A 23,004-nucleotide genomic window follows, 5' to 3' on the forward strand; every position below is an offset into this window, starting at 1 on the left:
TTATCTATCAATATTTCCTGTCGAGAAATCCTTTTAGCCCTCTTCTCACTTAATTCAATATTTGTTCTTAGATATCCACGGCGCATAAATCGTTTTCGCACCATACTGAATTGATTCTCCATTTCTTTATCATTGGAGCAGTTCCGTCTCATTCTTAGAATTCGCCAAATGGAATAATCTTTATCAATGGTTTTGGGTGAAAACTGCTCCCATGTAAGACACTATTAGTAGAAGTTGCTTTTCTAAATACAGTTGTGTTGATTTGGTCATTATCTACATATACTCTAAAGTCTAAGAAATCGATTTGTTTATCATTGATGTCATAAGTGAAGCTCAAACCACGTTCATTTTCATTCAAGATTTTAAAATACATTGCAAATTCCTCCTTAGTACCATTCCAAATCAAAAATAGATCATCTATATAACATAGCCATTTTACTACCTTGTCCAGATACTCGGAGTATCCATCCTGCCATGCTATTTCCCTCTCCCTCCAACCGAAGGTTAGGTGCATAACTTGGAGAGAGAGAAATACCCATGGCGGTTCCTCGCACTTGCTTATAAATGTTTTTGTCAAATAGAAAAATATTGTTATTCAGACATAGCTCCACCATTTCCACTAACATTTCCGAATGGCTTTTTTCTTCAATTTTTCTTTGTCGTAAAAAGAACTTTAATGCATTTAACCCTACTTCATGTCTGATTGATGTGTATAGTGACACTGCATCCACTATCACTAACTTATAGCCCGATTGCCATTGAATGTCATCTATTATTCGCAAGAAATCTCCTGTATCCTTAATATCAGAAAACATTGGAAGATATTGAGAAGTCATCAGGATTTGGCAAGGAGAATAGGCGGCAAACCACAAATATCATATAGGAAGTCACGCTCATTAAAAGACATACTGGTAAAAAGCCACTATGAGGCACCAATTACAAGGAATTGGTTAAAGAACGAGACGATTGGCTTCTATAAATGCAATAAATGTAAAGTGTGTCAAATTGCAAGAAATACTAAAACTTATATGGATTACAGTGGCAAGGTGTAAGGAAATGCCTCCTTAGCATGGTTACTCCCTGACTTTTTGCCTTTGCTGATGCTAAGTTTTGATTTGAAAGTGTGCTGAGGCCTGCTAACCAGGCCCCAGCACCAGTGTTCTTTCCCTAACCTGTACTTTTGTTTCCACAATTGGCACACCCTGGCATCCAGGTAAGTCCCTTGTAACTGGTACCCCTGGTACCAAGGGCCCTGATGCCAGGGAAGGTCTATAAGGGCTGCAGCATATCTTATGCCACCCTGGGGACCCCTCACTCAGCACAGACACACTGCTTGCCAGCTTGTGTGTGCTAGTGGGGATAAAAGGACTAAGTCGACATGGCACTCCCCTCAGGGTGCCATGCCAACCTCACACTGCCGACAGGTATAGATAAGTCACCCCTCTAGCAGGCCTTACAGCCCTAAGGCAGGGTGCACTATACTATAGGTGAGGGCATAAGTGCATGAGCACTATGCCCCTACAGTGTCTAAGCAAAACCTTAGACATTGTAAGTGCAGGGTAGCAATAAGAGTATATGGTCTGGGAGTCTGTCATGCACGAACTCCACAGCACCATAATGGCTACACTGAAAACTGTGAAGTTTGGTATCAAACTTCTCAGCAAAATAAATGCACACTGATGCCAGCGTACATTTTATTGTAACATACACCCCAGAGGGCACCTTAGAGGTGCCCCCTGAAACCTTAACCGACTACCCATGTAGGCTGACTGGTTTTAGCAGCCTGCCACACACCAGACATGTTGCTGGCCACATGGGGAGAGTGCCTTTGTCACTCTGTGGCTAGTAACAAAGCCTGTACTGGGTGGAGATGCTTATCACCTCCCCCTGCAGGAACTATAACACCTGGCGGTGAGCCTCAAAGGCTTACCCCCTTTGTTACAGCACCCCAGGGCACTCCAACTAGTGGAGTTGCCCGCCCCCTCCGGCCACGGCCCCACTTTTGGCGGCAAGGCCGGAGGAGATAATGAGAAAAACAAGGAGGAGTCACTGGCCAGTCAGGACAGCCCCTAAGGTGTCCTGAGCTGAGGTGACTAACTTTTAGAAATCCTCCATCTTGCAGATGGAGGATTCCCCCAATAGGATTAGGGATGTGCCCCCCTCCCCTCAGGGAGGAGGCACAAAGAGGGTGTACCACCCTCAGGGCTAGTAGCCATTGGCTACTAACCCCCCAGACCTAAACACGCCCTTAAATTTAGTATTTAAGGGCTCCCCAGAACCTAGGAACTCAGATTCCTGCAACCTAAGTAGAAGAGGTACTGCTAAGCTGAAAAACCCTGCAGAGAAGACAGAGACACCAACTGCTTTGGCCCCAGCTCTACCGGCCTGTCTCCCCACTTCTAAAGACACTGCTCCAGCGATGCTTTCCCCAGGGACCAGCGACCTCTGAAGCCTCAGAGGACTGCCCTACATCTAGAAGGACCAAGAACTCCCGAGGACAGCGGCTCTGTTCACCAAAGACTGCAACTTTGCAACAAAGAAGCAACTTTGAAACCACACGCGTTTCCCGCCGGAAGCGTGAGACTTTGCACTCTGCACCCGACGCCCCCGGCTCGACTTGTGGAGAACAATCACTTCAGGGAGGACTCCCCGGCGACTGCAAGACCGTGAGTAGCCAGAGTTGACCCCCCTGAGGCCTCACAGCGACGCCTGCAGAGTGAATCCTGAGGCTCCCGATTACCGCGACTGCCTGCTTCAAAGACCAGACACCTGGTAAAGGCACTGCATCCGCAGCCCCCAGGACCTGAAGGATCCGACCTCCAGTGCAGGAGCGACCCCCAGGTGGCCCTCTCCCTTGCCCAGGTCGTGGCTACCCCGAGGAGCCCCCCCCCCCGCCCTGCTTGCCTGCCTGCATCGCTGAAGAGACCCCTTGGTCTCCCATTGCTTTCTATTGAAAACCCAACGCTTGTTTGCACACTGCACCCGCCGCCCCCGTGCCGTTGAGGGTGTACTTTCTGTGTGGACTTGTGTCCCCCCCGGTGCCCTACAAAACCCCCCTGGTCTGCCCTCCGAAGACGCGGCTACTTACCTGCTGGCAGACTGGAACCGGGGCACCCCCTTCTCCATTGAAGCAGATGAGTTTTGGGCACGACTTTGACCTCTGCACCTGACCGCCCTGAGCTGCTCGTGTGGTAACTTTGGGGTTGCTCTGAACCCCCAACGGTGGGCTACTTTGGACCCAAACTTGAACCCCGTAGGTGGTTTACTTACCTGCAAAAACTAACAAACTCTTACTTCCCCCAGGAACTGTTAAAAATTGCAGTGTCTAGTTTTAAAATAGTTATATGCGATTTATGTGACAACTGTATATGCTATTTTGCTAATTCAAAGTTCCTAAAGTACCTACCTGCAATACCTTTCATTTGAAGTATTACATGTAAATCTTGAACCTGTGGTTCTTAAAATAAACTAAGAAAATATATTTTTCTATACAAAAACCTATTGGCCTGGAATTGTCTCTGAGTGTGTGTTCCTCATTTATTGCCTGTGTGTGTACAACAAATGCTTAACACTACTCCTTTGATAAGCCTACTGCTAGACCACACTACCACAAAATAGAGCATTAGTATTATCTCTTGTTGCCACTATCTTACCTCTAAGGGGAACCCTTGGACTCTGTGCATACTATTCCTTACTTTAAAATAGTGCATACAGAGCCAACTTCCTACATTGGTGGATCAGCGGTGGGGTACAAGACTTTGCATTTGCTGGACTACTCAGCCAATACCTGATCACACTACTAAATTCCAAAAATTGTAATTAGAAACAGATTTTTGCAAGTTGAGCTATTTTTCTAAATTTTTAAAAGTCCTGCTAGGGCCTTGTGTTAGTCCCTGTTAGCATTTCTTTTAGAGTTTATAAGTTTTGTGAAAGTTTGAATTAAGTTCTAGAGATAATTTTAGATTCTTAAAAAGTATTCCAACTTTTAGAAACATAATGTCTAATGCAGAAGAGAGTGTGATGGAACTCAACATCACCCCTTACCTCCATCTTAGGATGAGAGAGTTAAGGTCTCTCTACAAATTAAAAAATATTAAAGCTGGTTTAAACCCTACCAAACTACAGCTCCAGGAGCTGTTGGCAGAGTTTGCCAACCCCTCTGAGGATAACCTCCCAGAGGAGGAAGCTAGTGACAAGGAGGAGAATTCCCCCCCTCCAGTCCTAGTTAGGGAGAACAGGGTCCCTCAAACCCTGACTCCAAGAGTGATAGTCAGAGATGCTGCTTCCCTCACAGGAGGGTCCAGCACCTCTGGAGTCACTGAGGATAGCCTCAGTGAAGATGACCTCCTGCTAGCCAGGATGGCCAAAAGATTGGCTTTAGAGAGACAGCTCCTAGCCATAGAAAGGAAAAGACAAGAGATGGGTTTTGGTCCCATCCATGGTGGCAGCAACATAAATAGGGTCAGAGATTCTCCTGACATGTTGAAAATCCCTAAAGGGATTGTAACTAAATATGAAGATGGTGATGACATCACCAAATGGTTCACACCTTTTGATAGGGCTTGTGCAACCAGAAAAGTAAACAGATCTCACTGGGGTGCTCTCCTTTGGGAAATGTTCACTGGAAAGTGTAGGGATAGACTCCTCACACTCTCTGGAAAATATGCAGAATCCTATGACCTCATGAAGGCTACCCTGATTGAGGGCTTTGGATTCTCCACTGAGGAGTATAGAATTAGGTTCAGGGGGGCTCAAAAATCCTCGAGCCAAACCTGGGTTGATTTTGATGACTACTCAGTGAAAACACTGGATGGTTGGATTCAAGGCAGTGGTGTAAATGATTATGATGGGCTGTACAATTTATTTGTGAAAGAACACCTATTGAGTAATTGTTCAAATGATAAACTGCATCAGCATCTGGAAGACCTAGGACCAATTTCTCCCCAAGAATTGGGAAAGAAGGTGGACCATTGGGTCAAGACTAGGGTGACCAAGACTTCCACAGGGGGTGACCAAAAGAAAGGGGTCACAAAGCCTCCCCAGGGGAAGAGTGTTGAGACATCCAAAGGGAAAAATAGTAAAGAGTCTTCTACAGGCCCCCAAAAACATTCACAGGAGGGTGGGCCCAGAGCCTCTTCACAATCCAATTTTGGGTACAAGGGTAAAAACTTTGTTCCCAAAAAGGCCTGGTGTCGTAGCTGTAATCAGCCTGGACACCAAACTGGAGACAAGGCCTGTCCCAAGAAAGGTTCCACTTCTAACTCTACTCCAGCTAACACTGGAATGGCTAGTCTCCAAGTGGGATCAACAGTGTGCCCAGAGCAAATCAGGTGCCACACTGAAGCTACATTAGTCTCTGAAGGTGGGGTGGATTTAGCCACACTGGCTGCCTGGCCCCCTAACATGCAAAAATACAGGCAGCAGCTCTTAATTAATGGGACAAGTGTAGAAGGCCTGAGGGATACAGGTGCCAGTGTCATCAGGGTGACAGAGAAACTGGTTTCCCCTGGTCAATACCTGGCTGGACAAACTTATCCAGTCACCAACGCTGACAATCAGACTAAAGTACATCCCATGGCTATGGTAACTTTAGAGTGGGGAGGGGTCAATGGCCTGAAACAGGTGGTGGTCTCCTCAATTATCCCTGTAGACTGTTTGCTTGGAAATGACCTGGAGTCCTCAGCATGGGCTGAGGTAGAACTGAAAACCCATGCAGCCATGCTGGGTATCCCTGAACTGGTGTGTGTCAAGACAAGGGCACAGTGCAACGCTCAGGGTGAAAAAGTAGTGTTGGAGCCTGGAAAAAGGGCCCAACCTACCAAGAGAAAAGGAAAGACAACTGGGGAACCAGTTGCAACACAACGAGAAAAAGAGAACCTCTCTTCTCAGGAAGAAGTTCTGCCCTCTGAGGGAACTGAGCCTATGGAGTTAGGACCTTATCAGGTTGAGCTCCTAGGCCCAGGGGGACCCTCAAGGCAGCAGTTGTGTAAGGGGCAAGAAACCTGTCCCTCTCTTGAAGGCCTTAGGCAGCAAGCTGCTGAAGAGTCCAATGGAAAGAAAACAGGAACACATAGGGTCTATTGGGAAGATGGACTCCTTTACACTGAGGCAAGAGATCCCAAACCTGGTGCCACTAGGAGAGTGGTAGTGCCTCAGAAGTTTAGGGAGTTCATTCTGACCTTAGCCCATGATATTCCTCTTGCTGGGCATTTGGGACAGACCAAGACGTGGGAGAGACAAGTCAACCACTTCTATTGGCCCAACATGTCCCAGAAGGTCAAGGAGTCTTGTGTCTCCTGTGCCACCTGTCAAGCCAGTGGTAAGACAGGTGGACACCCAAAGGCCCCCCTCATTCTACTTCCAGTGGTGGGGGTCTCCTTTGAAAGAGTGGGTGTGGACATAGTGGGTCCACTTGAACATCCCACAGCCTCAGGGAACCTATACATACTAGTAGTAGTGGATCATGCTACTAGATACCCTGAAGCAATTCCCCCTAGGTTGACTACTGCCCCTGCAGTAGCCAAAGCACTCATTGGTATTTTTACCAGAGTGGGTTTTCCTAAGGAGGTGGTGTCTGACAGAGGTACCAGCTTTATGTCATCATACCTGAAACACATGTGGAATGAGTGTGGGGTGACTTACAAATTCACCACACCATACCATCCACAAACCAATGGTCTTGTTGAGAGATTCAACAAAACATTGAAAGGCATGATCATGGGGCTCCCTGAAAAACTCAAAAGTAGATGGGATGTCCTCTTGCCATGTCTGCTTTTCGCTTACAGGGAGGTGCCTCAGAAGGGAGTAGGGTTTTCACCCTTTGAACTTCTGTTTGGCCACCCTGTAAGGGGACCACTAGCTCTTGTGAAAGAAGGCTGGGAGAGACCTCTTCATGAGCCTAAGCAAGATATAGTGGACTATGTACTTGGCCTACGTTCCAGGATGGCAGAGTACATGGAAAAGGCAAGCAAAAACCTTGAGGCCAGCCAACAGCTCCAGAAGTTTTGGTATGACCAAAAGGCTGCAATGGTTGAATTTCAACCAGGGCAGAAAGTCTGGGTTTTGGAGCCTGTGGCTCCCATGGCACTTCAGGACAGATGGAGTGGCCCTTACCCAGTGCTAGAAAAGAAGAGTCAGGTCACCTACCTAGTGGACCTAGGCACTAGCAGGACCCCCAAGAGGGTGATCCATGTGAACCGCCTTAAGCTCTTCCATGACAGGGCTGATGTGAATCTGTTGATGGTAACAGATGAGGACCAGGAAGCTGAGAGTGAACCTCTCCCTGATCTCCTCTCCACAGACCCTAAAGATGGCTCAGTAGATGGAGTGATCTATTCAGACACCCTCTCTGGCCAACAGCAATCTGACTGTAGGAAGATCCTGCAACAGTTTGCTGAGCTCTTTTCCCTAACCCTTGGTCAGACACACCTGTGTACCCATGATGTGGACACAGGAGACAGCATGCCTGTCAAAAACACAATATTCAGACAGTCTGATCAAGTTAAGGAAAGCATCAAAGTGGAAGTCCACAAGATGCTGGAATTGGGAGACATTAAGCACTCTGACAGCCCTTGGGCTAGCCCAGTGGTCTTAGTCCCCAAACCTCACACCAAAGATGGAAAGAGAGAGATGAGGTTTTGTGTGGACTACAGAGGACTTAATTCTGTCACCAAGACAGATGCCCATCCCATTCCAAGGGCCCATGAACTGATTGACAAATTGGGTGCTGACAAATTCTTAAGTACCTTTGACTTAACAGCAGGGTACTGGCAAATCAAAATGGCACCAGGAGCAAAAGAAAAGACAGCATTCTCCACGCCTGATGGGCATTATCAGTTTACTGTTATGCCCTTTGGTTTAAAGAATGCCCCTGCCACCTTCCAAAGGTCGGTGAATCAAGTCCTTGCTGGCTTGGAGTCCTTTAGTACAGCTTATCTTGACGATATTGCTGTCTTTAGCTCCAGCTGGCAGGATCACCTGGTCCACCTGAAGAAGGTTTTGAAGGCTCTGCAATCAGCAGGCCTCTCTATCAAGGCATCCAAATGCCAGATAGGGCAGGGAACTGTGGTTTACTTGGGTCACCTTGTAGGTGGAGGCCAAGTTCAGCCACTCCAGCCTAAGATCCAGACTATTCTGGACTGGGCAGCTCCAAAAACCCAGACTCAAGTCAGGGCATTCCTTGGCTCGACTGGGTATTACAGGAGGTTTGTGAAGGGATATGAATCCATAGTGACAGCCCTCACAGAACTTACCTCCAAGAAAATGCCTAAGAAAGTAAACTGGACTGTAGAATGCCAACAGGCCTTTGACACCCTGAAACAAGCAATGTGCACAGCACCAGTTCTAAAAGCTCCAGATTACTCCAAGCAGTTCATTGTGCAGACAGATGCCTCTGAAAATGGGATAGGGGCAGTTTTGTCCCAAACAAATGATGATGGCCTTGACCAGCCTGTTGCTTTCATTAGCAGGAGGTTACTCCCCAGGGAGCAGCGTTGGAGTGCCATTGAGAGGGAGGCCTTTGCTGTGGTTTGGTCCCTGAAGAAGCTGAGACCATACCTCTTTGGTACTCACTTTGTAGTTCAAACTGTCCACAGACCTCTCAGATGGCTGATGCAAATGAAAGGTGAAAATCCAAAACTGTTGAGGTGGTCCATCTCCCTAGAGGGAATGGACATTATAGTGGAACACAGACCTGGGACTGCCCATGCCAATGCAGATGGCCTTTCCAGGTTCTTCCACTTAGAAAATGAAGACTCTCTTGGGAAAGGTTAGTCTCATCCTCTTTTGTTTGGGGGGGAGGGTTGTGTAAGGAAATGCCTCCTTGGCATGGTTACCCCCTGACTTTTTGCCTTTGCTGATGCTAAGTTTTGATTTGAAAGTGTGCTGAGGCCTGCTAACCAGGCCCCAGCACCAGTGTTCTTTCCCTAACCTGTACTTTTGTTTCCACAATTGGCACACCCTGGCATCCAGGTAAGTCCCTTGTAACTGGTACCCCTGGTACCAAGGGCCCTGATGCCAGGGAAGGTCTCTAAGGGCTGCAGCATATCTTATACCACCCTGGGGACCCCTCACTCAGCACAGACACACTGCTTGCCAGCTTGTGTGTGCTAGTGGGGATAAAAGGACTAAGTCGACATGCCACTCCCCTCAGGGTGCCATGCCAACCTCACACTGCCGACAGGTATAGATAAGTCACCCCTCTAGCAGGCCTTACAGCCCTAAGGCAGGGTGCACTATACCATAGGTGAGGGCATAAGTGCATGAGCACTATGCCCCTACAGTGTCTAAGCAAAACCTTAGACATTGTAAGTGCAGGGTAGCCATAAGAGTATATGGTCTGGGAGTCTGTCATGCACGAACTCCACAGCACCATTATGGCTACACTGAAAACTGTGAAGTTTGGTATCAAACTTCTCAGCACAATAAATGCACACTGATGCAAGTGTACATTTTATTGTAACATACACCCCAGAGGGCACCTTAGAGGTGCCCCCTGAAACCTTAACCAACTACCTGTGTAGGCTGACTGGTTTTAGCAGCCTGCCACACACCAGACATGTTGCTGGCCACATGGGGAGAGTGCCTTTGTCACTCTGTGGCTAGTAACAAAGCCTGTACTGGGTGGAGATGCTTATCACCTCCCCCTGTAGGAACTGTAACACCTGGCGGTGAGCCTCAAAGGCTCACCTCCTTTGTTACAGCACCCCAGGGCACTCCAGCTAGTGGAGTTGCCCGCCCCCTCCGGCCACGGCCCCACTTTTGGCGGCAAGGCCGGAGGAGATAATGAGAAAAACAAGGAGGAGTCACTTGCCAGTCAGGACAGCCCCTAAGGTGTCCTGAGCTGAGGTGACTCTAACTTTTAGAAATCCTCCATCTTGCAGATGGAGGATTCCCCCAGTAGGATTAGGGATGTGCCCCCCTCCCCTCAGGGAGGAGGCACAAAGAGGGTGTACTCACCCTCAGGGCTAGTAGCCATTGGCTACTAACCCCCCAGACCTAAACACGCCCTTAAATTTAGTATTTAAGGGCTCCCCAGAACCTAGGAACTCAGATTCCTGCAACCTAAGAAGAAGAGGACTGCTAAGCTGAAAAACCATGCAGAGAAGACGGAGACACCAACTGCTTTGGCCCCAGCTCTACCGGCCTGTCTCCCCACTTCTAAAGACACTGCTCCAGCGACGTTTTCCCCAGGGACCAGCGACCTCTGAAGCCTCAGAGGACTGCCCTACATCTAGAACGACCAAGAACTCCCGAGGAAAGCGGCTCTGTTCACCAAAGACTGCAACTTTGCAACAAAGAAGCAACTTTGAAACAACACGCGTTTCCCGCCGAAAGCGTGAGACTTGGCACTCTGCACCCGATGCCCCCGGCTCGACTTGTGGAGAACAATCACTTCAGGGAGGACTTCCCGGCGACTGCGAGACCGTGAGTAGCCAGAGTTGACACCCCTGAGCCCCCACAGCGACGCCTGCAGAGGGAATCCCGAGGCTCCCCCTGACCGCGACTGCCTGCTTCAAAGTCCCGACACCTGGTAAAGGCACTGCATCCGCAGCCCCCAGGACGTGAAGGATCTGACCTCCAGTGCAGGAGAGACCCCCAGGTGGCCCTCTCCCTTGCCCAGGTGGTGGCTACCACGAGGAGCCCCCCCCCCCTGCCTTCATCGCTGAAGAGACCCCTTGGTCTCCCATTGCTTTCTATTGAAAACCTGATGCTTGTTTGCACACTGCACTCGGCCACCCCCTTGCCGCTAAGGGTGTACTTTCTGTGTGGGCTTGTGTCCCCCCCGGTGCCCTACAAAACCCCCCTGGTCTGCCCTCCGAAGACGCGGGTACTTACCTGCTGGCAGACTGGAACCGGGGCACCCCCTTCTCCATTGAAGCCTATGTGTTTTGGGCACCACTTTGACCTCTGCACCTGCCTGGCCCTGAGCTGCTGGTGTGGTAACTTTGGGGTTGCTCTGAACCCCTAACGGTGGGCTACCTTGGACCCAAACTTGAACCCCGTAGGTAGTTTACTTACCTGCAAAAACTAACAAACTCTTACTTCCCCCAGGAACTGTTGAATATTGCACTGTGTCTAGTTTTAAAATAGCTATATGTGATTTATGTGAAAACTGTATATGCTATTTTGCTAATTCAAAGTTCCTAAAGTACCTACCTGCAATACCTTTCATTTGAAGTATTACATGTAAATCTTGAACCTGTGGTTCTTAAAAAAACTAAGAAAATATATTTTTCTATACAAAAACCTATTGGCCTGGAATTGTCTCTGAGTGTGTGTTCCTCATTTATTGCCTATGTGTGTACAACAAATGCTTAAGACTTCTCCTTTGATAAGCCTACTGCTCGACCACACTACCACAAAATAGAGAATTAGTATTATCTCTTGTTGCCACTATCTTACCTCTAAGGGGAACCCTGGGACTCTGTGCATACTATTCCTTACTTTGAAATAGTGCATACAGAGCCAACTTCCTACACAAGGCTATACACATTACACAGAGAATTACTTGTGACAGTCAATATGTAGTCTATATGCTTGAATGTGAGTGTGGTTTGAGATACATTGGCAGCACAATATGTCCGCTGAAGAAAAGGATTTTGGAACACACTAGAGCCATTACCAATCAAGACATGAGCTACACAATGGCAAAACATTTTGTGAACTCACACACCAACGATTGGGGATCGCTAAGATTCGTGGGAATAGCGCAAATGAAAAAGAGTGAGAGAGGGGGAGACAGAGTTCGAAAGTTACGACAAATGGAGAGTAAATTCATTATTCAGCTCCGCACTAAAATGCCTTATGGACTGAATATGGACGAGGAATTACATGTGCATTTGTGATTTCGGAATATGGACAATACATGGTAACAATGGTAACCATGTAGGGTGGCTATTGAGTAATACTACTAAACTATATAATATTCTTGTCAAACAACGATAGTCATTAAGTCGGAGAGAGTTGATATTCATTGATGTTTGTGTAGAACTAATAGAATAGAATAAAATAAGAGAAAAGAAAAGAAAAAAGACTGCAAAAACTATAATAATGAATTAAATCAATAAATCTCTCAAGATCAATGTAGACATATAATAGTTGTTTGACTAAGAAAATGCTGTAATATTAGAGTGACACTATTTCTTTAAATATATATATGAAAAATGAAATAGATGTTAAAGGGCAAATAGTGTCATACATGTACAGTTGAAATAATCAAAATGAATGAATGAATTAGTTAGTAGTAAATATAACCTACACTAAATCACAAATTAGAAAGAAATGGTAGAACATAAGAGAACACATGTAAAGAGCATTATACACTGAGAATGGGATTTTTATTTTTAATTTAAAACATGGATTTTATTTAATTGTAACATATGTAAACTACACTATCCATAATGCATTGTGTATGATGTAGCATCATGGGGTATAAATGGCAAAAGGGAAAAGGGACTCATTCACTGTGAACAAGACCCCTTAGGGAGTTGAAACGTGTTGATCGTTGTTATTTTGAAATAAATATGCACTATTCAAACTTCGTGGAGTGTGGTGAATACTTTTGGTGATTTGTATTCTTCGAGACTGGTCCTCTGCGTCACTGGCACCGGCAGTGGAGTGCGCCGCCCAGCAACTTTCAGACCACTTTTGTTTGAGGATATATATATATATATATATATATATATATATAAATATATATATATATATCAAATATATGTATAGAATTATATATATATATATATTTTTTTTTTCAGTCCATATGGATGTGGAGTTAGGAAGAGTAAATCTATACTTCTCGATATGCACTTACCTTTTGATATTCTGTTCTTGATATTCTTGTACCACGATATTCTGGGGGTGTTGATATTCAGTAGTAATAAAGGGATTTTGTGGCAAGCCCAAAGGCTTTATACTATACTCTATACGACAATAAAAGTACACAATTCAAAACTCCATCTAAAACAGCACAGCAATGAAAAACAAGCATTAGAAAAGTCAATGCGTTTGATGTTGGCTACCAAATGTTTGAGTTTGCCAATGCTTGTTATGTAATTCTTTTCTAAACTATTATTGCTGGGGGAGCTTTGGTCTTTCTTCAATACAAAAAAGTGCATGAAACAAAACAAATTTAGGGTTTCAAAAAGCACACATTGCCGTAGTAGCTCTGGCACTGAGGGAAATACTTTGGGTGTGGATGTGCTCCTTGTGAAAGACCAGAATTCTGTCACTCACATTGAAGTTAGGAAATGAAAGAAGTTGACTGACTAATGGACCCAAACTGCATGCTATAGTAGGTAGAAGAAAAACGTCTAACACAACATTAGGTGAATGAATGCAGAGGGAGGACTAAAAGCTCCTTCATTTAGATGTTCCGCCCAGGATATCTAACCAGAATATGTGAGGGATGCTCGACTGGAGCCAGGCTGTTCATCGCAATTGCTTCTTAGTGATTCTGAGAAAACCCTTAAGATGACAAGAAATGGTTTTCAGCAGTCTTCTTAGTACAGCATTGGATGAGCAGAGAAATACATGTATTAACAAATAGCTATGTAAGAGTTTATTTCAACGTCTTATCAGTGGCTCTCATGGAGCCCTACCTTAAGTTGGATTTACAACTTGAAGGGCTGACGCGTATTAACAAAATTTTGAATTATTTCTCATATGTTGTCTTTCCTGGAGGACAGGTTTCCCATACATTTAAATAACTTTTATCCTTGTGATATACTGTTTAGTCAGTAACATGCAGTTTACATATTTCTTGCCATTTTTTATTCCCAGTGCAGAAGAAATATTCCTATTCTATGGAAAAGAGATTTTATTCCCTGTCGCCCACCTCTTTTGGTTCTCTCATCATTGTCACCTTTGGTTTTGGACACTCTGGGGGAAGTTGTTGGCTTTAACTTTAAAAGTTAGAGATACAACGGCAGATTCAAAATGTAGTAATGATCTAGTCTGGTAAATTGAGCTGCTGAACGTACACTATCTTTGCAGAAAAATGCATGTATTACCTAGTGCATACATTTTTGTTAGTGTTTTTGGATTAGAAATGAAGGTGTCTATGCAATGGGGAAATGGCTCGATTATTGAGGCTTTTGTGGTTTATTTTATACACAGAAATAACATGAAAGTGAGAAAAGTACGTTATACATGTTATAAATGCCCTGAATACTATTCTCCCTATCTCAAAAAGTACTTTGCTGTAGGAGCTCGACCAGATAGGATATTGAGGCCTTTTAATTCAATGCTATGCGAGCTCCTTTCAGCAACAAAATTTCAATCTGCAAAACCTATAAATGCTAAATGTAACAAACCTGAATAAAGTTTGACGGTCTTCAATTTCTTCTCGTCTGTACTGCTGAAGGATTTCAGTTTGATCATCCTGAGGTAACTTGGCTGGAGAAGGTAAGAGAAACACAGTCTTAACATAATTAGGTACCTCATCAACAATCAATGAATGTGCCTAATACAAACAATTTGTTGTATTTGTTTATACTTTTGGTTGATTTTAAAATTATTATTCATACTAGAAAGGAAAATGTTTTGTCATGCCTACAAGTACTCTCATTCTGTGGTCAACTTGCAAGAGAGAATTAATCACAAACTTTATTTATGTTCATAGACGAGGATGGAACTTAAACATTCGTCAAAATGTTCCTAGCGTTAACCCATCGATTTGGCTATTTTCGACTAAACATTGGAGGATAGGCTGAAGAGATAGACTACCAGTGAAGTTCAAAGCTTGGTGCTATCATAAATAACAAGTCCAGGACACAAATCTCAATGTACCGCTTCACCCTCACCATTGCTTCTCCAGTTTTCATTAAGAAAGTATCCACCTGTAGGAAGCTGGCCTGGTTTGTAGTGGGTACCTTGGGTACTTACACCTTATACCAGGTCCAGTTATACCTTATTAGTGAAGTAGTAGTGTTCTAGCAGCTTAGGCTGATAGAGGTAGCTATAGCAGAGCAGCTTAGGCTGAACTAGGAGACATACAAAGATCATGCAGTACCACTTATAGTTACACAGTACTTATACACAAGTAAAGAGAATATTAAGTGTTACCAAAAATAAAGGTATTTATTTGGGTGACACAGTACCAAAAATATCTTAGAGACAATGGGCCAGATGTATCAAGCGTTTTTGCATTCGCAAACGGTGTGAATGGCCGTTTGTGAATGCAAAAATGCCTTTCATTATGTATGAAAGCATTTGCTATGCAATTTTAAGGAATCGCTAAAATAACGATTCCTTAAAATTGCAACCCCGAGTAGAGAATCGCAAAGTGCGATTCTCTAAATAAGAAATCGCAAATAAGGAATCCTTATTTGCAATTTTTTAAGCACAAGTATCAAGCTTTTCCTTAATGCGAATTGGGCATTAAGGAATCACAATTACCACCAAATACAATTTGGTGGTAATAATGTGCAAATTTTAAAAACGCATTAAGAATGCATTTTTTAAATTGACATGTAACACACACATGCCCCTTTGGCATGTGTGCGCCTTACATGTCCTAAAATAATTTTTGGGGGTGCAGCAGAAGGGTCCTTAGGCCTTCAGCACCCTGGGGTTTGAATTTCCCAAATTGCGAATTCCAGTTAGGAATTCGCAATTTGGGAAATGCAAAAAATTTGGAAATATGGGCCTACAGGCCCATAGGTGCGAATGGGGTCGGAATCGCAATTTGCGATTTGGTAATAGCTTTTGCGTTTTTTAAGAAATCGCTATTATCGAATCGCAAAAATGATACATACCATTTTGCATTTCTGAAATAGCGGTTTCTTAAAAAAAAAACTACTAGAGAATTGCAAAATGGTTTGATGATACATCTGGCCCAATACTCCTTCTACAGGTAAGTATTATACACAATATATACACTAGACACCAAAATTTGACAAGTAATTACTCATAGAACAGTGCAAACAATAGGAAATGCTATAGAATGCAATGGGAGAAAATAGGTCTAGGGGGAACACAAACCATATACTAAGAAAGTGGAATGCAAATCACTAATTCCCCCCTGGACAAGTGTAGGTTGTGCAGAATCGCGGGGAGAGTAAGAATACAGTAAAGGTAAGTAAATTACCCCACCCCAAAGCCCAGAAAAACAGGAGTAAAGTGCTGCAAGATTCCTCAGGACACACTACACCTCGTAATTTGGATTACTGCAGTAACCAACCAAGTTTGCAAACAACAACTGCTGGATTCCTGCACCTGAAGACCTGCAAAAGAAGAGGACCAAGTCCAGAAGTCGAAAGAAGTTCCAGGAAGGACATGAGCCCCTGCCAACCCGGAAGAGGGTGCAAAAGAAGAGTCCCGGTTAGTCGAAGACTGCAGGAATGTACCCTAGGAAGACGCCAGCAGGTTCCTACATGATGCCAAAAGATGTTGCACGATGTGAAGATGGATGCAGATGTGATTTCGTGTTGGAAGTCACCAACAGCCTTGGTTATGACAAAAGTGCGTTTTGTGTTGAAATGGTGCTGGCTGGACCCAGGAGGGACCAGAGGGTCTCAACTCTGCATGAGGAGGATGAGGAGGCTCTCAGCACTTTACAGAGCCCTCAGGATGAAGGCAGCACCCACGCTGGGAGTCCCAGGCCACGGGGACAAAGGAGGTATAAAATGCGGTTGGTGCAGCACAACAAAGGAAGGTCCGACGCCACCGGGGAACAACTCAGAGAGTTGAGCTTCGCAGGATGGAGTGCTGAGGACCTGGGCCAGGCTGTGCACGAAGGAATTTTACAAATTGTGCACAGAGGCCTCAGGAGGTGAAGAAGACGCAGTACCCAGGGGTACCGTCGCTCTCAGGGAAGGCACGGTCTTGCCTCCTCCAAATTGTGTCAGCAGGACCTCAGGAATGAGGTCCAACCTCTGTGTCCTTAGGAACACGCTCGTTGCTGTGAGACGAGTCGTATCCTTGGAAGGTGCCTGATTGAGCAGGGGAGTGACTCTGTCACCCCATGGGAGATTTCTTCGGTCCTTCTGGTGCAGGGTGAAGACAGGGAGTCCCCAGAGCATGCACACCATGGAAACTGTTGCAGTTGCTGGCTGGAACTGAAGTTGCAGAGAAAAAGTATTGCTTGTGTATATTGTGTTGCTGTTATAGTGGTTCCTGGAGCAAGCTGCGGTTGATCCGAGGTTAGAGGATGAAGTAGTAGTTGCAGAGGATTCCTGAAGGAAACTTGCAAGCAGAATCTGAAGAGAACCCACAGGAGAGACCCTAAATAGCTCTGAGAGGGGGATTGGCTATCTTATCAGGTATGGACCTATCAGGAGGGGTCTCTGGCGTCACCTGCTGGCACTGGCCACTCAGAGCCCTCCAGAGTGCCCTCACACCTTGCAAAGCAAGATAGCTGAATTCTGGGACACACTGGAGGAGCTCTGGGCACTACCCCTAGGATGGTGATGGACAGGGGAGTGGCCACGCCCCTTTCCTTTGTTCAGTTTTGCGCCAGAGCAGGGGACAAGGGGTCCCTGAACCGGTGTAGACTGGCTTATGTAAGGAGGGCACCATCTGTGCCCTTCAAAGCATTTTCAGAGGCTGGGGGAGGCTACCCCTCCCCAGCCTGTAAACACCTATTTCCAAAGGGAGAGGGTGTAGCACCCTGCTCTCAGAGGAAATGCTTTGTTCTGCCTTCCTGGGACTGAGCTTCTCAGACCCCAGGAGGCAGGAACCTGTTTGTGAGGTGGCAGCAGCTGTAACTGCAGTGTAAGCCTCAGAGAGCTGGTTTGGCTGGTGAAGCCCCCAGGATGCATGGAATTGGCTCCCCAATACCAGATTTGGCATGGGGGGACAATTCCATGATCTTAGACATGTTACATGGCCATATTCGGAGTTACAGTTGTGAAGCTACATATAGGTATTGACCTATATGTAGTGCAAGCGTGTAATGCCCTGAACTATGTGAGGGCACCTTTGCTAGTGCAAGGGTGCCCTCACACTTAGTAACTTTGCACCTAACCTTCAGCAAGTGAAGGTTAGACTTATAGATGACTTATAAGTTACTTAAGTGCAGTGAAAAATGGCTGTGAAATAACGTGCGTTATTTCACTTAGGCTGCAGTGGCAGTCCTGTGTAAGATTTGTTTGAGCTCCCTATGGGTGGCAAAATAAATGCTGCGGGTCGCACTGTTGGAGGAGCAGCAGGGGCGGGACAAAGGCCCCTTTAAATATTTTCGCGCGCCCGCTTGCCTCGCGGGTTGCGCTGTTGGAGGAGCGGCAGGGGCGGGACAAAGGCCCCTTTAAACATTTTCGTGTGCCCGCTTGCCTCGCGGGTCGCGCTGTTGGAGGAGCGGCAGGGATGGGACAAAGGCCCCTTTAAACATTTTCGCGCGCCAGCTTGCCTCGCGGGTCGCGCTGTTGGAGGAGCGGCAGGGGTGGGACAAAAGCCCCTTTAAACATTTTTGCGTGCCCGCTTGCCTCGCGGGTCGCGCTGTTGGAGGAGCGGCAGGGATGGGACAAAGGCCCCTTTAAACATTTTCGCGCGCCAGCTTGCCTCGCGGGTCGCGCTGTTGGAGGAGCGGCAGGGGTGGGACAAAAGCCCCTTTAAACATTTTTGCGTGCCCGCTTGCCTCGCGGGTCGCGCTGTTGGAGGAGAGGCAGGGGCGGGGCAAAGGCCCCTTTAAACATTTTTGCGTGCCCGCGCCCATCAGCGCCCGGAGGAGGCTGGGCTGGGCTGGGCCACATTATTTTCATCTTTGTATTTGGGGTTGGTGACCAGCCGTTGAACCCACAGCAGGCCTGAGGATTACAAACTGTTGCAGGTGAGCTGCACTATTTTAGTGTTTCAGCAAGGCCCCAGTAGGGCGGGAATAGGGTGGGAATAGAGGAGGCAAGTGTGTATAGTAAGAGGTTGATCAAGGAGTCCAAAACATGTCTGTTGGTTAAAGGAAAACAAGAAGGGATAAGATGGGCAGACGGAAGGGGGTGGCACCCTTGGAAAAGGCTGGTAATAACAAGACCTTAGATGGATTTCTTCAAAAAGCGGTTGGAGCCTTAGAAAAGGAAATTGAAATGGTTGAGCGTTTTTTAAATGCCCCTCCATTGTTGACAGCTAACCGCCAATCCCTATCCCCATCGCAAATTTTAATACAACCTCCTCAGTCACACGACTTACAGACCGCTCCAGCTATCCCACCCTCAATCCTTTTAAAAACTACCCAGGAGCCTATTGCAGTGATTCAGGATGATGCCACTGAGCTATCAGAACTGGCACAGCCGATTTTAGGCAGGTCCGTACCCAATCCAGAGTGCAATACAAAAGGGAAAAGGAAACGAGGTGAGGCAAATCTAAGGAATAAACAGGCCCATATTTTTAGCTCTCCCAATTGTGGCGCATTAACTGGGAGTAAGGACCACTCACCAGTTCAAGCATGCACTGTTGACCGTTCAGCAATTGATTATATAATAGAACATATAAAAGAAGAGCTTTCTGAGAGGCTACACCCTATAGTAACCCGCCTACAAGCTATTGAGGAGAAACTGGGAGGCCTCATTAAGTCCCAGCAGATGGTTACTCCCCCCTTAGCGGACTCGCAACTTCCCTGCCAAACTCTTTCTTCTAGTCCACCGGGCAATAGTGACAGTAGTCTCCTTTTACCACTGGGCATGGATCATAGACTTTCAATGAATTGCCCTGGTCCCCTGCATCAACCAGAGAGGGATTCAACTGGCAGGTTGGCCATTGTTTCAAAGGACAAGTGTTCTAAGGTATCCGCCTCCTCTTCGAGGGGGAATGGAGGAACAGTTTCTTCCAACGATATGAGAAAGAAAACCTATAAAGCTACTCCTGATCAAAATTACCTACAAACAGACCCCCTAGAGACGGTGCAGATGGATGGAGGAATTAAGTTGAGAACTTTATATCTTCCGCCGGACTCCTGCCCATACGTACTTGTCATTACAAGTGTTCCTAAACTTAAAACCAATACCTCTGAATCATTTACTGAATTGAAAAACAAGGTTATACATTGGCTACATATCAATGGCAGATTTGCATTTCACATGGTACCCTCAATGTCAATGGTGAGGAGGGTGGGTTGGGTGGGTCCATTGAAAAAGCCTGGCACGGGGGATTGCATTGTTATTAATTTTGATTCACCTGTCCTTGTTCAGCAGCTTTCTTCAAATGTGTGTAAATCTAATCCTCTAGGGGGAGAAGTATCTCTGTGCAGACTCCAAGCTTTTTATCCTCAACTAGTTACACCAGCCATTAATGGGGCGTTGATGCCACTTGGAGGCTCTACTTGTTCTCAGACGCAGCTTGCCCCCAGTTAGGATGTAGCTCCCTTTCACCCTCTCTTTCCGAAGTCGATTGACTGAAAGCCAGCCCCACGCAGGGCCCACCTAAGTCCCTAGGAAGCAGATATTTGGACAGGGATCACCTTGTATCTAGAACTACTGGAACACGAGGACTAGGAATAGGTAGCCCTGAGGTTGATCAGACTCCTATTGCAGCCATTAGAGGCTTTACACTAACTGCACCACCTGCCCAGATAGAACTTTGTAGGATGGAAAACAGCCAGCCTCCATTATTTTGTGAACAGAGTGGGGAGATTATTACTTGGGGAGCTAGTGAGGAGGGCGAGGCTCATGCAAGCAATTCAGCTCCGGAATCAATAGGTCCCAATAATTGTGGGACAATCCTACCTGCCTGGGTATTTGATCTGACCACGACAGGCTTTGATCTAATTGGGGTGAGCGATCCTTTGGGTGACAAAGCATCGGAATGTGTAATTGAGACTAGTCTAGCTACGATTGCAAGGGGTACCAAGCCTTCTTATGGCATTCCACTCGTTAGAGGGAAGTCCCCTGCTAAAACACTGCAAGGTAGAGCAGATGTGTTAGATACAATTCTTAGTTGGAACATTGCAGGGTTGGCGAATAAAATGGGTATCCCTGAATGGGGTAAATTTATAAAAGAACATAAGATATGCCTCTTTCAAGAAACGTGGGCACTGGAGCCCAAATATAGAATTGGGTTTAAAAGCTATTGGGTCTCAGCATGCAAGGTGACCTCTAGGAGACCTTCAGGTGGATTGCTCATATGGCTCAGCTGTTCCCTCAAGTGTCGGGTTGAAGTAGTAGACATGGGTTGTCCCGATCTGATGGGTTTAATAATACCAACCCTCAAGGAGAAACCGCTCCTAATAATTAACATCTATAATAGGAGTCCTGGTAGTAAATATGAGTCAGATGCTTTGACTATTTTGGATAGCTTTCTTTCCTCTAAAACCTCCACTTACTTCATTTTAATTGCAGGGGATTTTAATGTTACCTTCGAGCCCTATTCGCTGGCTCAGGAATTATACAAAGAAGAGGACGCATATTGGGGCATCCCACAATTGGTGTTGAGCAAAAGACCGAGAATGAATAGGTTAACATATCAAGTCGTGGATATCACACTGGCATGTGGTCTTCGGGCCTGTAATGGTCGCTCCCGCTCGGATGCTAATCTCCATTCTACCTTTAGGCGTGGAGCCCAAAAGAGCCAGATAGATTATATTTTGCTTGACATTCGGTTGTGGGGTCACATGGCTGATATGAAGGTTTTAGAACATGAGGAAAGTGACCATGAGCCACTGATTGTATCGATTAGGGGTCTGCTACCTTTACTTGAAGCCCCTTGACCCAAGATATATGATCTACAGCTTGTATTGACAAATAATAGACGTAATGTCAAATGGGAATCTGTGAATACTGATTTAGGTTCTATTACATCTATATATAGCTTATGGGCTGACCAAATGGAGCATATGTCCCTGCTTTTAGAGGATCGTGAAGGGCTTATAGCAGCCATATAGAATTATTTAATTCCTTAAAACATTTTTTCACCAAAGAGATTGTTAGTAAAGCAAAAAAGAAGTGCAACGCAAGGTGGTTTAGCATTTCATGTAGGGAAGCACAGCATAAACTATTGAGAGCTCTGAGAGGGGGACAGACAGAGCACATAAGACAATCAAGGAAAGACTACAAACAGGAACTTAGCAGGGCCCGCAGGAGCTGGGATGAGTCAAGATGGGCTGCCATTCTGGAGTCTGCAAAAGCCAATGATACTTCGAGGTTTTGGAAATTGGTTGCCGAAGTTAGTGGGGAATCTTGTCTTCAGCCTGGTACTTCAATTCTTCCCGTAGTGTGGGCTGAACATTTTGCCCGATTATACTCCGGGCCTGCAGAAGCTACTACCAGGGAACTGAATGATATTATAACCTTTGAGGCCTCCCCAATCAAATTTACCTTGGCAGAAACCAAGGCTGCGATTGCTTCATTGAATTGGGGAAAGGCCCCAAGTCTTGATAAAATCCCAGGCGACCTTTATAAGACAAGACCGGACATATGGGCCCCATATTTGAACTTGGTTTTTAATGCAGTTGCAGCAGGAGCGCCTGTCCCGAGCTCCTGGAAGGGAGCGGAGATAGTTCCTATTTTTAAAAAAGCAGTCCCTCTGACCCCACTAACTACCGCCCAATATGCTTACTTGACAATTCTCAAAAAAAATTTGCAAAGCAAGTCTTGTCCCATCTTGAAGAATGGATTTTAGAATCCAAAGCCATCTCTAATTTGCAAGCAGGGTTTAGACCTGCAGTCAGTACCATAGATCAAGTCTTCAGATTCCTAGCAATCAAATGGAAGACCGTGGAAGTAGGAGGGGAAAATTTGTATGTGGTTTTCATTGACCTCAGAGCCGCATTTGATTTGGTCCCCAGGAACCTGTTATGGTTGACATTGGCCAATATGGGCATTCCTAAAGGTCTTTTGAAACTTATGGTTCGACTGCATGAGAACACCTATGCACAAATTATGAGGGGAAAGGAAGGCGATCTAACAGATCCAGTTGCCATTAAAAGAGGAGTTAGACAAGGTTGTGTTCTAGCCCCTACCCTTTTCCTCCTATATATAAACAATTGCATTAATTACCTAGCAAATTGTATAAATGACACGCCTAAGTTGGCAGGGAAGAAAGTGTCATGTTTGCTTTACGCAGATGATACCATTTTGTTGG

General features: G+C 45.8%; 1 protein-coding gene across 3 annotated transcripts in view; it reads right to left on the reverse strand.

Moving 5' to 3' along the window:
- LOC138300727 (polyunsaturated fatty acid 5-lipoxygenase-like) overlaps positions 1-23,004 on the reverse strand; it is a 1,327,404-nt gene that overhangs the window by 1,122,794 nt on the left and 181,606 nt on the right. For all 3 annotated transcript variants that reach the window (XM_069240434.1, XM_069240433.1, XM_069240436.1), the window contains exon 3: positions 14,313-14,394. In XM_069240434.1, the coding sequence (XP_069096535.1) occupies positions 14,313-14,394 (82 nt within the window). The remainder of the gene's footprint in view (positions 1-14,312; positions 14,395-23,004) is intronic.

This window comes from Pleurodeles waltl, chromosome 6, assembly GCF_031143425.1.
Source record: "Pleurodeles waltl isolate 20211129_DDA chromosome 6, aPleWal1.hap1.20221129, whole genome shotgun sequence".
Taxonomy (NCBI): domain Eukaryota; kingdom Metazoa; phylum Chordata; class Amphibia; order Caudata; family Salamandridae; genus Pleurodeles; species Pleurodeles waltl.